Source organism: Sprattus sprattus (genome assembly GCF_963457725.1).
Source record: "Sprattus sprattus genome assembly, chromosome: 9".
Lineage (NCBI taxonomy): Eukaryota > Metazoa > Chordata > Actinopteri > Clupeiformes > Clupeidae > Sprattus > Sprattus sprattus.
In genome coordinates, this window is record NC_137928.1 from 2,464,199 (window position 1) to 2,481,287 (window position 17,089).

General features: G+C 38.7%; 1 protein-coding gene across 1 annotated transcript in view; it reads right to left on the reverse strand.

Annotated features, from left to right (window-relative positions):
- LOC308369965 (E3 ubiquitin-protein ligase rnf213-alpha-like) overlaps positions 1-11,800 on the reverse strand; it is a gene marked incomplete at both ends in the record, with an annotated part of 57,740 nt that extends 45,940 nt beyond the window's left edge. Inside the window, 7 exons of the mRNA XM_080844526.1 lie at positions 3,209-3,266; positions 3,416-3,529; positions 3,692-3,787; positions 8,189-8,372; positions 9,129-9,337; positions 10,175-10,401; positions 11,773-11,800. Coding sequence (XP_080700652.1) covers positions 3,209-3,266; positions 3,416-3,529; positions 3,692-3,787; positions 8,189-8,372; positions 9,129-9,337; positions 10,175-10,401; positions 11,773-11,800 — 916 coding nt within the window. The remainder of the gene's footprint in view (positions 1-3,208; positions 3,267-3,415; positions 3,530-3,691; positions 3,788-8,188; positions 8,373-9,128; positions 9,338-10,174; positions 10,402-11,772) is intronic.
- Between the last annotated feature and the right edge of the window lie 5,289 nt (positions 11,801-17,089).

Sequence of the window (17,089 nt, forward strand, 5' to 3'; positions counted from 1 at the left end):
CGCCGCAAACCTGCAAGCTATGAGTCAGCTGTCAGTATTGGAAGAAGCCTTAACGTGTCGTAGATGAAACTGCCTGGGTTATTTTGTTTCGTTAGGCTATTAGTTATATTTTAAAACAGCCAGTCATTGTAGCCTACCACTCGTGGAATAAGGAATTTCAAAGAGATGATGGAGTGATTTGACTCAGAAGTGACATTGGGCATTGGCAGCGCAAGATGTTCAGAACAAGTTAAACTTCTAGCTCAGTAACATCAACAGCTAAGAAAGAAGGTAAGAAAAATTGTCGGAAAACTTTGATTTGCAAGGCAAGCAGGCAAGTGTTGGGGCTGTTACAGTATACTATACAGCCTACAATGCGGTGAAATTTCGGAATTAATAGGCTCATGTCGTTGTTTCCTTAATAGGCTTTCTTTCATTTTGCAAAAAAAAAACAGTAGGCTATATTACCATATTAAAATGGTGTACCAAATTGCGTTTTATTACAATGATAAAAAATTGTAGGCCTACTTGCATATGGTAAGGTCAGGTTTGCCGATGTGCTTGACTATTTATTTGTTTTTCTCCCTGTGCATCGATCAGAGACAGACGTCACATCACTGATAATATTCTGGGGATAGGCTACAACATAGCCAATAGGCTATCACACTAGGGTCTTTATCCTTTAAATATCTTTGCGGCATTGGATCAGTCTCCTTTCAAGAACAGGCAGGAACTTTCTAGCCTCGTGTCAGCCTCGCGTCAGCCTCGCGTCAGCAGCGCCTATACCTGAAAACAACAGGCGGATGGTGGACGGATGCCGTTTTGAAAATTGGTCAGAAAAAATTGGTGCAGAGGGATGGAGGACGGGTCATGCGTTTTGTGATGCGGTTGCGGATGAAATAATAGCCCATCCACGCATCTCTAGTCCACATGTGCCGTTGTTGTGATTGTGTGCCCTCACCTGTAACCCATTGTGTGCCCTCACCTGTAACCCATTGTGTGCCCTCACCTGTTTCCAATTGTGTGCCCTCACCTGTTTCCAATTGTGTGCCCTCACCTGTTTTCAATTGTGTGCCCTCGCTGGTTTCCCTCTGTGTGCCCTCACCTGTTATGTATGTGTGATTGCCACTTCCCTTGATTAGCCAGGAGTTAAATAACTGGCTAGTTCCCTGCCCTTTGTCGGGTTGTTAGATTGTCTTTGTGCCACTGTTTGTTAGTCTTACTACAAGGCACGCAGCCCTCTCCTGCACTCAGGTGCCTCTAGCGCTAGCTAGTTTTAGGTTGGTGTCTTGCCGAGGTTTTCAAGCCATTTCAGTTGCTCGCTAAGGTTCTCAAGCCGCTTTTGTTCAGGTCCGTCTGAGAGCTACTTTTTGTATCTTGTTTTGTTTATGGCCTTTTGCACTGTTTTGGAGCTTATGTGTTTTGGAGCTACCACTGATCTCCTGTGTGTGGATTTCTGCTGTTGTGAAATAAAGAAAGCAATTGAGAACAACAATCTGCCATTGGGTCCTCTCTAGCACACTGGGATAAGCGCTGGGTCCTCACACCCAGCGGCTCGGGTTCGATCCCTGAGTAATGCTTGGCAGTACCATCCTGGTTTTCCATTCTCCTGCCTGGCTCTTGGATTTTGACTCTGAATTTCTATGATCGTGTACTTGTGTAACGAAGTTAAAAATGTATTATTTTGTTTGCATTTATTTAATGAAATGTAACCATATTCTGATTTGATTATTCCTTTCTTTTCTATCTTGTATATAGTAAATGTTGATAAATGAACACACTGAGTACGTAAAACTGTACTGCCCCTTTAAGAGAATTAGTTTAGTACTTTGGAAACCCTGTTTAGTCTTCAGTTTGCGGTAGATGAACTGAAGACAGGTTTGCAAGTTCCCATGTCTAATAAACTAAACACATATTTATAGATAATAAACCGATCATTATTAGATATAATGTTGTCATAAGGGGGTTAATACTAGACAATGGTTAACATGCAATTTACCATACTGATATTGTGATATTGAATACATATATTTCGTTTTGTATGATGCCATGAGATTTTTAGCATATGTTTTCCTTTGCTAGCAGGTGATTGTCAACTTTATGGGATAACTGCATGCTGACTGTTTCGTGTGTATGGTTCTGTACAGGTATGTTAATTGTCATGTATTGTTTCCTGTATTATTGTTCGAATGTGTAAAGTAATCATCAATCAATCAATCAACTTCAATTTTATATAGCGCTTTTCTATATACTCAAAGACGCTTTACAGATCAGTCTGGTCCAGTCCATTCATTCAGACAGTCATACCAGTGGTGGTAAGCTACGAGAGTAGCCACAGCTGCCCTGGGGCAGACTGACGGAAGCGTGGCAGCCAATCAGCGCCTACGGCCCTCCGACCACCACCAACATTAATTCCAACATTCATTCAGATTCATACGATTCATACGATGATTCAGAGTTTGCGGTAGCTGAACTGAACACAGCAGGCTAATGTCAACTGTATGGGATAACTGCATGCTGACTGTACATATCCTCCTGCAAGTAGTATCCTAGAGGCATAGTGACAGAGTCATAAACCAAGGGCATTGTTCTATGCCAAGTAGAAGAATCGTTACACATGAATAGGAATTACGTTGTGTTGTACTGAAGAGACAGTTCTGGAATAAACCAAACACTGAGAACTCACGAGTGGTCTTATGCCTGTAAGTACTTAGCTACAGACATTACATGGTGTCATAAATAGTCAGACAGTGTGTTGGTATGTTATGGCAAAGTTTAGAGCACCGTACGAATTCAAGTTCGAGAGTCCAATAGAATGGCCAGAGTGGAAACGGAGATTTTGCCGCTACCGGCTAGCCACGAAGCTCAACCTAGAAGATGGCGAGATACAAGTGAGTGCACTTATCTACGCGATGGGAAGTGCGGCTGAAAAGATATTCAGCTCATTCGAGTTCGAGGAGGAAGATCATAAGGAGGACTTTGATGAGGTAATGAAAACGTTTGACGAGTACTTTATTCCAAGACGCAATGTCATACATGAACGAGCATGTTTCTACCAACGTTGCCAGCATTCCGGAGAATCGTCAGAGATGTACATTAGGACTTTGTATGAAATGGCGGACCATTGTCAATTCGGAGCTAGGAGAGATGAACATATAAGGGATCGTCTTGTAGTAGGAATATCAGACAAAGAACTTTCGCGCCAATTCCAGCTCAAAGCAGACCTGACTCTCGCGCAGGTTATCGAACGTGTGGGCCACGCAGAGGTGGTGACTAAACACATCAGTCTTCAAGCCAACAGACCGGAACACCCTTAACCTTTCTTGGCATAGCAAATTAAATTGTGACATTTCTGCTATTGCAAAGGAAAATATTTAATTTTGTGTAAAGTATTAACGCAGAAAGATTTACATCGGTAATCTCATGACAATCTTACCTTGCTATACAGATTGCTGATGGCTTTGATGACACATCTTGACAGGCATTCATTCAATGCGGGTGGGCAATCCGAAGTCCTCACATCCAGCATAACAAGCTTGACATCAGTCTCCTGTTTAATACATGTTATGAATGTTAAAATGTGATTCATCTTGCAAACCCATCACCAAAACCTAGACATGCATTGTTTGCCTAAATTGAATCTTTGGTGCTAAAAATATATTTGGTTATATAAAATAAATAATGAAAACCAGTTTTGTCCAGTGCACTTTACTTGTTGTAGCCTTTCTGTGAATATGTTTTTCAGGTTCTTCTCCCAGTCTTCCTGCCAGATATCTGGTAGTTTAATCTCAAACAGTGTGGCCCAGGCCTGAAAAAAAAACAGACAGTAAAAACAGGAGCGATGGTTATGGGAGATTATTTATGTTTGTAAAGAACATGTTGGCCACTGTCCCACGCTCCCCTTTCCCAGATATTTAATGGACTTGAAATGCTGTCAAACAATTAAAATAATTAATCGATATTAATCACACATTTTTATCAATTCTAAATGTCCATTTATTTTTTTCCATGATTTTTTTTTATTTTAATGCTCTTATCAAAATGGAAAAGTGGATTGACTTGCACTATGCAAATGTTTTATTTTATTGAAAAACAACATTGCCAATTTATAAATAACACATTTCAGGTCAACAACGACTTAGCCTATAGTGCAGTTAAACCATGGCTTAATATTTTCTTTTTTTCAAGTTTGCTGGGAACATAGCAGTCTTATTTCGGAAACAATGAACCGTAACAGTTAGGGTACCAATAAAAGGTTAGCCTACTACTTCTTTGCTTTCAGCCAGCTGCCTGTTGACATTTTCAGACAACAGTGAAGCTCACTTCTTTTGCACCACACAACCAGTGGTGGAAGAAGTACTGAAGTTTATTACTTAAGTAAAAGTACAAGTAAACAGGCAAATGAAAGTAAAAGTAAAAGTAAAAGTACTACATCAACAATCCTACTTAAGTAAAAAGTAAAAAGTACTCACTTTTAAATTTACTTTAAAAGTAAAAGTAAAAGTACTCACGCAATGGGTTGTCTCAATGTCTAGGCTGTGCCATTTTGATAAAGAAATAGCGACTGGTAATAAATGCCTCTACAGATGTCACTACTAGTAATAATTATAAGAAACAACATTTGTTAATTGGAAAGGTTGGTGTACTTATTGGGCCTATTGTCTGTAATACTGTTTACACTCTATCTTACAATTCTGCAGATGACAAGTTATCTACCAGGGATTATTTGCAAAGTTAATACCATTAAGCCAAACCAATAAAGACACAATTTTATATCTTGTAATCTTTTATTTAATTGTAAACGTGTAAAAAATGGAAATATGAAACATGAAAAACAAATGGAGTTGTTAAACTGGTCAATGCAGAGTTTTATGCTCTATTGATTGCAGAAAAGGAAAAAAAAAAACATATTGAGTAACCCAAGACTAGGCATTAGGTTTGCATGCCAGGCAATAACCAGTCAATACAAAAGGCAAATCTTCACGTTAGCTTGACATTGCTAAACTACCAGCTTTATCTTACCACTACGTTAAATAAATAATCAAGGTACAATCGTGTTATTTTGATGCTATTGCTGTATGTCAACATGTATTTTTGCTAGATAACAGTATAAAATCATGTCAGTAACCGCATACGATATGCAAAAGTCATAGACATTGACTTAGCATAGCAAGAACTCCGCATAATTTGACCTGTTTCTCCAAATTTGAAGGCGATTTTAGACAGGAAACGCACTGAAACCTCCACGGGTTATTCTTGGGGCCTCTGAACTTAAACATGTCCTCAGATGAGGCTGACTCTGAATCCATGCTGAAAAGTTGTTTGTTAGTCAGGCTGTTTGTCGAATGTTTAAGCAAAACAGGCAAGGCTACCGTAGTGCTGCTGCTGCCAAATACACACTCTGCTGTCGTTGGAGCTGATAGAGCAACCTGATTGGCTGAAACGTCCTAAAGCAACGCAATCCATATTTTTGTGTAGGCAACATTTTGGCGAAACTGTGTTCATAAAATGTAACGAATAACGACACATATTGTAGAAATGTAGCGGAGTAAAAGTATAGATAATAGCTGCAAAATGTAACGAAGTAAAAGTAAAAAGTATGCACTATTATTTTTACTTAAGTAAAGTACAGATACGTAAAAATGTAACGAAGTACAGTAACGAAGTAAAAATACTTCGTTACATTCCACCACTGCACACAACTTTTAAAAGTAAAATTTCCATTCAAAGCTTTTTATCATCCATTTCGCCGTATCACACCCAACAATGACTCAAACCGTAACGTAAGCCTATTACACAGTTTGCGTTGCCAAAAAGGGCTTTCGATAATGCCGTTAATAACGCGTTTAACTGACAGCACTAGGTTGTTTACCTCCATGTTGTTTATGTGTGGTTAGATCCTGTCAGCAATGTGTTAATGGTGTCCTTTGTGTTTACATTTACATACTTCCTTCTATGTCGTATTGATCCTTACCCATCTGTATCTTGTCATGTTGTTGTTGTGTTCTGAATTTAAGCCTTGTGTTCTCCCTGCCCATTGGGAAGTCTTATAGAACACTTTACTGAGCTGTAATGATATAATCCATTCTCCTTCCTGACTCTTAGATTTGGACTGGAATATCTATAGTATTTGCTGCATTACGTTTTTGGATTTACATGCGTTTTGGAGTCTTAAACTATGCAACTAGATATTTTGTGACAACCACAATCTGTGAAGAACAACATAGGCCCATAGTCTGTTCATGACAAATATTGATGAAAAGACTGACCCATGTGCAATGCTACAAAGGTGGGTAAATCTGCAATTCCTTTAAAAAGTCTTCCATGTTATTAGCCTGATAAAATTCTGCCTTGTTGGTGTTGATGGAGAACCTTAAACATATTTGGCAACAGTTTAGAAGGCACTGCAAGTAGTATCCGAGAGGCACAGTCTTCGGTCTCAAGGTATGGTCTTACATTCTTAGGATTTATCTGCTCTGTTTTCTCCCTCGAGTTTCTCTTTAAGGTTGAATTTAGTCTTTTGTTTTTGCCTTAACCTTCTGTGCATTGGATTATTCCTCATTTGTTGGAGGAATTAGATAATGTTTTTGCACTTGGATCGTGCTCAATGCTTTACTCATAGGACCAGTAATTCAGCGACCCGGGATCAATTCCTGACTCATGGCTGGATGTAGTAGGATAATGAGGGAAGAAAACCTAAAAGGAAACTTCAGGCACTTGTAGTAGTGTGTATTTCTAGCTGATTTGCAGCTATACACATTGGACAATACATTTTACAATTAAGACATGACACTGTGCACTTTTCCCTTTGCCATAGCAAAGTAACAAGATCAGGAACCATTAGGCATAAGATTATGGGTTTGCTGGAAATGTCTGCAAATAGGATGGAATCTCGTTTCTCCCTTCTGACCACATTGTATGTATCTTGTTATTGAATACACCACTTCTGTTAAAAACAAACAAACAAACAAAAGTTGACTTATTTCACAATTTACGCACCTTAAATACCAAGGGTCTTCCAAAGACCACCATTTTGATGCATGATGTCATACGCAGAAAAGTATCTTTGTTTACTGCCTGCAAATGCTGGAAAAGAAAGAGCTGTTTTTATACCGTGTGTGTGTATAGGCATGTATGTATGTATGCGCCACACACTTTGTTTTGGGGGTTGCACGTTGTGACCATCCCCCCCCCCCCCCCCCCCTCCTGGGGTTTAATCTCTAGTAACAGATACAAGAATGGTAGGGAGTGTGCAATTAGGCTAGTAGAGCAAGTTAAGGGATAGACAGTGGGTTGCCAAGATGGGGATCTTCCCAAATAGTGAGCCTGCATTGACGAATAAAAACTGTGTTTATAACTCATTTATAAGGGCTTAATAATGACTTACAAAGGATGTACAACCTAATTAATAACCTATTTATAAACCCTCTATAAACCATTCATAATGGAGTCTTATTGTAAAGTGGTCTATATCCATTTATAAATTTATATTTACCTCATCACCTTGAAGACAGTCCAGGCATCCATTGAACGAGTTCAACAGCAGAGCAATTGAAAAGACGTTCTGTATATGTTTCATCTCCATGTTCTTTCTCCACTCTCCCTTATCAGACTTATTAATGATGTTCATCATTAGCTCCAAACAGGACAGAATGTCTTTCTTCACAATGTCAACACTGCTCTGTAAACTAAGACAAAATTACAGTACACAATATAATCCATAACGATGAAAGGTTGAAAGGAAATAACATTCGTTTAAGTAAACCCATGTAGCATAAAACTGAATAGTTTGTGTCTACCTTGATTCCACCCATAGCTTGATCACAGAGGCTATAACTTTTATCACACCATACAAGTCCTGTGAGAAAGTTTAATGAATGAGTGATATGAAATGTATTTAGAGAATATATCAATACTTGACTGTTACATTACAAAACTTTAGGTACCCTAAATACTACTGCTGCAAGTGCTGCATAAGAAACCATTTAAACTGATAATTACACGATTTATTACAGGAACATATAACTATCAAATATTGTATTGGTCATTTCTGGCTTCTAGTGTTTCAGACACACAACAAAGTATGTCAAAAGGGTTAATATATTGTACATTTACGATATCCCATGCATAATTTCTGTATTGGTTCCAAAACTACCATGCATAAATACCTAAAGGTTCTACAGTGTATGAACTGTACATGTTGACTTACATGGAATTCATAATGTCCGCTCCATTTTGATAACTGTTCCAAGAGCTCCTTTGGTGAAAGGTTTAGTTTGGACAAAACCTCTGGATCACCATGTGTTGGAGAAAACATCTGTAAAACTGCAGAGGCAAACTCCCTCTGATTGTCCATCTTCACTGAATAGGTGTCAGCAACTTCTACGAGGTCTCTGAAAAGAAAAAGTTAAAAGTCATGTTTGTGTTTTATTCACTGCATTATTTGGTAACATCCTCTTCATACAGTATGACAAAATGGTGGACATGTTACCTCTGTATTTGCTGTGAGGGACATCCTTTACAGAGCTCTCTGATAACAACGGTCTGTTCTGGTGGACAGACTGCATAAAACAGAGCTATAAGCCACACAACCTTTGGTGACTTCTGTCTAATGGCCTCGTCCACAACATGTCGTACGGCACTGGCAGTGCAACTGCTCAAAGTGAACAAAATAAATGAAGAAGATTTTAGTGAACTATTCAGTTCCTAGATACATATTCGCATTCCACTGGTGTGCTGCCATGGCAAGTCTTTAATAGTGGAATGTTATCAGAGTGTCACTGTAGCACAGTCCTCGATCTAATGTATGATCTACTACAGGATTATTTTACCCTTACTACCCTGATGTGACCTCTTTTGCTGTATGACCCTCATAAAAGGGTCTCTATCCCACCATTGGTAAGATGTGTATTCTCACTGTATGAAGCTAACATTACTTCATTAATATATTAGCCATTGCTGTTTTTTTTTAATTGTTAGGGTTAATTACAGCTGAAATTACCTGCTTAAGCTTAAATTGAAGCTGATGAACTGTGATTCAAATATGTAGAAATACATGCATACACACACACACACACACACACATACAATTTCCTTGTGTCCTGTTCATGAAATAAATTGATAAATACACTCAAATAAATGTTACTTACGAGCGCATTGAGTCATCAAGACCTATGAGCGACCCTTGGAGGCTTCCATTGGTTTCAACAAATTTGGAAAAGTGTTCAACTGTGCTGCTGTCGAGTTGAAGTGCAAGTTGCTTAGTGATAACTGCAGCCACCAGAACTTTTTGAATTGGTTCCTGGGGGTTCAGCGTATGAACTGCCTCCTGAAAAGCTTTGTTGAGGTCGGTTGAACCCTACCAAAATAACATAGGCAGAAGCAAAAAGGCATATTTATTGAAGGGATATTTACTGCAAAACTAACCAAAAATAAATTATATTATTCAGAGTTATTAAAATTACTCAGGTTTATTTGTCAGAGGTCCTCCTCCTGCTTTCATTCAGAATATATAGAGTGAATGATATGAAGTGAATGTGTGTCTGGTTCTACCAGGCTAGGTTTAGGAATGTGAAACACGGCACAAATCAGCTCCTATAGGATTGCATGGGATGTAAACCCAAAACACCAAAAATAATGGGAAGCAACCAATGAATAGGCTTCCTGTTAGGTAAAAGAAACGTATTAGTTGGGTTGAGCTGTTTTGAGTTGGTCTTGGTTAATTTACTCATTTGTATTTCCCTGAGTGGGATTTTGTTGCTATTATTTTAAGTAGGCATACTCCAATACAGGACGGAGGCTATCTGGGGTGGAAGGGGTTCAAATGGTACAGGGGAACTGTATCTCACATAAACCATTTGAATGCTGATGATGTGGTCTCAGCTATGTGGTCTTACTGAGACAAAAACAAAATACATAGCCAGGAGCAGCTGATTCACACTGAAAGTCAGAAAAACATCTGACATCAGTCACAACTATTGCAGTAGATTAACCCTTAACCTAATATTCTCATAGGAGTTGTAATGCATTGATTGGAGGTAGAGTTTGGAGATGGGTCAACCATGAGCTCATCCAAAGTCTAATAGCTATCCCGAGGATACTGTAAAATGTTAGGTGATCATGAGGATATTGTTGACTGTACAATTTTAAATGAAAAAGTGGAAAAATGACCTACCAAGGCAAAGGTTATACATACCAAATCAGGGTCTATATCCTTAGGTTCTTTCTCAGACTCGCAGATCACTCTTCTCTTTATACAACCCTTGAAACATGTTATTGTGTCTTGAATGTCAGGAAAGTCTGCAGAGTTCATCAAGTGCAGCATTACTGCCTTAAGGAAGTTGAACCGCACTTTATCAATCGTTGTTGATTTGCCTCGGAATCCTGGGTTGCTCAGGCATATGTCATCAAACTGGTAAACAACTGAATCAGAAAATGTGTTTTGCAGCTAATTACATTTTCTTCACAGAAAACACTGAATAAACATGTATTACATTTTTGATACAAACAAATAAAAACTTTCAGTCTTAATATTGGACTATACGTACAATTAAATGTTATATAAAACATTACATATTTTGAAACATTAAAAGTAATAAAGACATACATCTAATCATCAGAGAATGATTGCCTAATTATATGTATTTGTTAATCTGAGGAATTAGTTTCTCCCTCTCTCACTGACACAGCCACTCACACACAGATGTGAAATGTATGTCTTAAAGCAGTTTATGTCCCAGGAGGAGACTTGATCTTTCTGAATGAGCAGCTTAAATTATATATTCACCTTTGTCAGTGTCCTCAATATTTCTGAACAGCCTTCGGAAAGTAAAACCTTTGAAAATGGCAGGCCACCATCCCTTTTGTGCAGCATCCTCATATTTCTCTTGACCATCTTTGATGAGACAGTAAGTGTATGCAGGGCATCTGCCTCCTTCTTTAGATATGGGCAATGAACAAGTGAACATGTAATCGACTTCATTATCACTCCTAGAGGAAACAAAATAAAGGGTTCTTTAGGATTCTAAGAAATGAAGACCAATCTTCCCTATAAACTTGCCATCTGCATTGTGCTTGGGCAGAAGAGGCCATTTTCGCCAAGTTTCGGCTGCCAAATTAGGGCCCATTGTGAGATGTGGATGAAATAAAAGCCTTTATCTCACCAAACCAAGTCCATCAGTAGTTTTGGCCCCTCTTGTAGAACCAACATTAATTTGTCATCATGTCCAAAATTGACTCCCCTCCGCAGAACAGCAGAAAACTTCACAATGGCAATATTGTCATGCTCAGGTGCTGTTTCACTGTTAGACACAATAAAGAAATATGAATAAATAGACCACAATTCAAAACATTGTTAAACAAATGTCATTGATAAAATGAGTGCTGTAGGACTTGAAAAAATCTTGAACTAATTCTGCCTGAAGGCAATTGAGTTATATCACATCAATCACCCCAGAGACATCAGGCAACTGTGGGACATTTAAGGTAGTGCATCTGTGGACAAGGCTGACCTGCATGTATGCTAAAGTAAGTAATCACAATATAACACCTGCTATGCAAGCAAAAATTATATTATTCATTAGTGCTCATAGCAGCCACATACATCCAGTTGTCCATCTTTGTATGTTAGGGCCAGGTCCACCAGGTAATTGACCCTATACTCTATTCATATTTGTATAGTGTGGACAGAATAGTGCTGGCATGTCCAAATAAGAAAGACTGCATGCTATCCTAAGCATAAACATAATTCCGAATGGTAGATGCTGACAGAACCCTGTAGCTCTTCAGTCTTACCTTTCAGAGTTGAGAACTTCTTGAACATCCTGGAATGCAGCACATCACACACAAATTAGAGTGGGTGTAAAGTACATACTTTATTTTAAAAGAAATGTAATATTTCTGAAGCCTTACAAAGAAATCATTATCATCTTTATTAGCTGAGGGATCAAAGGTGTCTCTTCCACAATCTGCATTGTTACCTGTAGTCAAAGTGAATTTGAGTATAGGTTAGTAGATAAAAGTATTAAATATAGCAAGTATAAAGTATAAATTGTAAATTCTACCAAAGCATTGTGAGTGAGTCTGGGCAGCGATTGCCACAAATTGGGACATTGGCATCTTGTGGATTAGTCTTTTCCCAGAAAGCACTTCGGTGCCTCTAGCCCTAGCTACCGTAGTTTAAAGGCACAATATGCAACAATTATGCTTCAGGATTAGGGTTAGGATAAGCAGTTTAACCTTAAAATAACAGCTTAAAAAAAATTGGGGCGCTACAATGACTTTTAATATGGAGAATTGCGTCCGTGCCAATGGCATAGCAGGGTCGATAGGCATATAACTGCCTTCTGTAGTTTTGCCTGCCGATGCCCGCCAACCTGACTTTGATTACCTTCTGCCGATCTAGTAAGTAGCTTATTTGCCGTCTTGCTTAGTCTTGTGTTGCACATGATTGATGTTTGACTGTGTAAGGACAGTCGTTGAGTAATTAGTTTGTCATAATGTCAAAGTCAGCACATTTCAAGAGATTTCGTTAGTTTTAGCTGCTAGCATACCTTTAGCGAATAGCTATTAATCCTTAATGCACCTTTAAGGTACATATCACATTCTTAAGACGCCTTGGGTAGCTTTTGTTCAGGTCTGCCCGAAAGCTACATTTTGCATCTCTTTAGTTAATGACCTTTTGCCCTGCACCTTATCCTCTGTGTTTTTGGAGATACCACTGATCTAATGTGTGTTGGATTACCGCTGTTTGGAGATATCCCTGTTTGTGAATAAAGAAATGACTTGTGAACAACATACTGCTAAAGGGTCCTCACTAGCTCACTTGGCATTGGTTATCCAAACCAGCAACTGGGGTTCAATCCCTGACAGGAGCCTGACAGTGACATCATTCCAAGATTAAGTAATATTAATTTAGTATTAAGGATTACTTTGTACTTCAGAGTTTGTACATTACTGATCAGTTTGCTAAAATATAGCGGACATCATTTTACTTCCTCATCTTAGTTGTTGTAACCATCATCACCTGAATGTTCTCTTGCAGTCTGTTTATTCCTAAAGTAAGGTGAACTTGTAAATCAGAAAGATCACACATAATGCATACCCTCAACTTGTGTCTCTTGTGTCCTCATTTTCTTTGAGTCTTCAGCTGATATACGGGGACGCTGAGGGAGATAAAATATATAAAAGTTAACTAAAGGATACATACATGGAGTGAATGATATGCTTCTATTCAAATATGCTGACATCATTTTACCTTTGTCACATTATGCTGGGCAGAGCAAACTGGTGTCTGTAAAGGGGGTTTCAGCTGTCCTGCTAAATTGAGAGACAGTCAGTCAGGACAGCAAATGAAGCCACAATTATGAAAAGCATGGAAGAGTATGAGATAGCATTTCAGTGGAAAAAAATGCAAATCATGAAACAAAAATGATGGGTAAGGTTAAGCTAGTGGTAAGCATTTTCAGGCAACAGTGAAGCTCACTTATTTTGCACAACACAAAAACGTACCTTTTAAAAGTAAAAGAAAAGTTGTTATCTTCCATTTCGACGTATCACGCTCACCATTCACTCAAAATGTAACGTTAGCCTTTGAACGTTAATCTAAATTCTTTTTTTTTTTTCAAGTCAAGTTCAAAAGACAAAATAGTTAAAAAATTAAGTTAAAATGGGTTTGCGTTAACCCCGTTAATAACACGTTAAACTGATAGCACTACTATTTAGCTATCCTAGTTATTCACAATCTAATGCATTAGAGTGGCATCAGGTTACAGTTAAGGTAATAGCTGAATGTTGACGTAGGTGCCGGATTAAACCATACGCAAGTTTCTGATTACAGTCAAACACAATGGTCGTATTCCAGGTGTACCTACAACTGTAAATCATCATGTGTAACAAACAGAATTCTACCCTAATAATTTGAGATTATTCCAAAGTTAAACCTCTACAAATGTTATTACAAGTCGGATTACTTTGGGTTTCAGAGTTTGTATGTGCATCACTGAACACGTTGCTTACATCTAGGGAGATAATTTAACTTACTCATCTTAGTTAAGACATTTTTTACCATCATCACCTGAATGTTCTCTTGCAGTTTGTTAATTCCTTAAGTTAGGTGAACAAGTACGTCATAAATATCACACATAATGCATATCCTCACCTTCCTCAACTTGTATCTCTTGTGTCCTAATTTGCTTTGATTCTTCGGATGACAGACGGGGACGCTAATGGAGATAAAAGATAAACAGGTCAACTTGAGAATACATACATGGAGTGAATGATATGTAAGGGATAATGTATAGAACGCAGGTCATTGTCGGGAAAATAAGCCCCGACAGGGCGAACAGCACCCCGACGCGAAGCGAAGGGGTGTTGATTCACCGTGAAGGGGCTTATTTTCCCGACAATGACCGGCGTTCTATACATTATCCCGCTTATTATACGGCTAAAACTAAAAAAAATACTTAACACAGTGTGTCTTTTTACAATGTATTTGCTTTTGTTACTATACGTAGTGAGGTTAAAAAGCAGAGAAATAGTTCGCCAAAGACGTTGAACTTCAAAGACAGTTGAACATTCTTTAGAACACAGCTGCTCAACCGTCCGCTGAAACTCCCTTGATAAGTTACCGTACTACTTGCGGAGTGCTACGAAAGATGTGAATCAGAGGCAAAAAGGCCACTTTCCTTGACAGCGGTCATTAACTGCATAGCAACGGTCAGTTATCGGAAAATAGTTGACCGCAGAACGTTGGGAAGCCCCATTCAAGTGAACGGAGCATTCTACAGCATTAAGAAGAGCCGTGTAATAAGCTTCTATGCAAAATATGCTGACGAAATATACCTTTCTGACGTTATGCTGAGCAGAGCAAACAGGTGTTTGTAGGGGGGCTTTCCGCTGTCCTGGTAATGGTCCACTCACTGTAGGCTGACCTGCTAAAAGTATAAGCAGAGGTGTAAAAAGTACTGAAATATTGTACTCAAGTAAAAGTACCTTAAGTACAAGTAAAGTTAGGACTTCCAAAATCACTCAACCAACATGTGACTGTGAGGGCACTTGTTTCAATGACAGAACTGTTTTATTGTTTTATAGCAGACTGTGCTCTTCCTATGTAATTAAGAGACATGAACCACATAACGGATGAGTTAGGTGTAAACACTCCTGGAACACCTCGGTCAAAGACAATGGCCTAACTCATCAATATTCATTGTGTAGGACCAATAGTTTTGGAGAAGAAAAAGGTTACTCTGAAGTTACTGACATTTAGTAGTGAAACCACACACACTTTCTGAATGCTAAACTTACCTTTGTAAAACGGACACTTATGTGTACAAAGTTTAGAGTTCAAAAGCCTTGCTCCAAAATCTTTACAATGTGTTTTTGTACCAAGTTAAGATTTGATTTAAATAAAATAAAAAACATTACTACATTCCTTTCACTCTCATGCTATAATTGCTGAGGTCTTGTAGAATATAATCATACATGCCACTTTTGCCTCAAAGTGTTTAGTTAGGTGAAACAAACTAAAATATCAAGGCATGGCAGACTACCTAAAGAAAGCCAAAAACAGGCCAGGGACGCTGTAGTGTTAAGTCAGAGGAAGAGCATAGGCTTGGAAGCACATAGTTGTGCGTATCCTTCTTAGTTGTGCAAATATTGGACTTAGCACTATACGACTATGTGCTCTGGGCATAAAACATTGGGGAAATGTAAAACCAGCATTATAAAACCAAGTCATCAAATGTATAACTAAAATATAGCATAGAAATATATCAATATTTGCAGGTTAGACTTAAAAACTTTCACTGTTTAAATGAAGAAACCAAAATACATACTGTCATGCCTTCCAGGAATATCTGACACTGCCTCACCTCCCCCTGGTTTTAGAGGAGCCTGAAATAATTACATTTCACTGATGGAGATTGACAGTGAAATACATACCTACATCTCAACAGTGCTCTCCATTCAGTGTCAACATTGTATCATGCAGTGTATTATATTTCTCACGTTTCCATTATCCTCCTCCTCTTGTGATGGAGAATCCATCACTGTCTCCTCTGGGCACCAATGGACTGTAGTCTCACCTGAAAAGAACATCATATGATATTTGTAAAGGTCAATGCCTGGATGTCACTCTTCTTTTGGTTACCACAGACTTTTGTAAGGGTAGATATGTAAGCGATTGCAATACTACTACAACAGAATCATTCTAAATCAGTGCTAATTTTAAATAAATATCCTGCATACATGACGTTGTTGCAGATGCTGTTGCACTTTAACCATAGCCTTTTGTAAAGCTTGTTTTTGAAGCAATTCCTCTCAGAATAATTTCCTTAAACCTAATCAGTTTCTGGACATTCTACCAAAACTGCTCTATTATCTGTGACAGAAGCTCTGAGAATAGGAAGATGCTCTGCTCGGACATCAGTTCTTATTTTGCTTCAACTGTCAGCAGCCTTCGATTCAGTGAATAACAAAATCCGTCTTTCTATACAGTCTGATGTGGGAATTTCTCGTAACTGGTTTCTCATCTCACAAGAAACTTCAGAAAATGGTCGAGAATGAGGCCCATTGTGTTTACTCCCATGGTTTCTCTAAACACTGCTATCTGGATGACATTCAACTGACTCCATGATTTTGGATGAAGGATCATCATCTTCAGCTCAAAATTCCCTTGGGAAGATTCCCACACAACCTGGCAATCCAACATATTGTGCTCTATATTAACGATCTAAGCACACGTCTGAAGTCCTAGTGTGAGTGCAGTTAGGTCATGTTCAAATTCACGTTTGCTAGTTTTGCAAGTTGAAAAAATGGCGGATGGTTCGAAAGGGTTGTACTTAATCTCTTAATCCTCATTGGCTCCAAACACACCCTCACCAAACACCCCAGTTTCACCCTCACCATAGATAACTCCTGGGTTACCCCCTCTCCTCAGGTTAAAAGCCTGGGTGTCGTCCTCGACAGCACCCTATCATTCCATACCCACATCAACAACACCATCCGATCTGCCTACTTTCACATCCGCAATATCAACCGCCTCCGCCCCTCACTCACTCCCAACACCGCCGCAATCCTGGTTCACTCCCTTGTCACTTCCCGCCTGGACTAC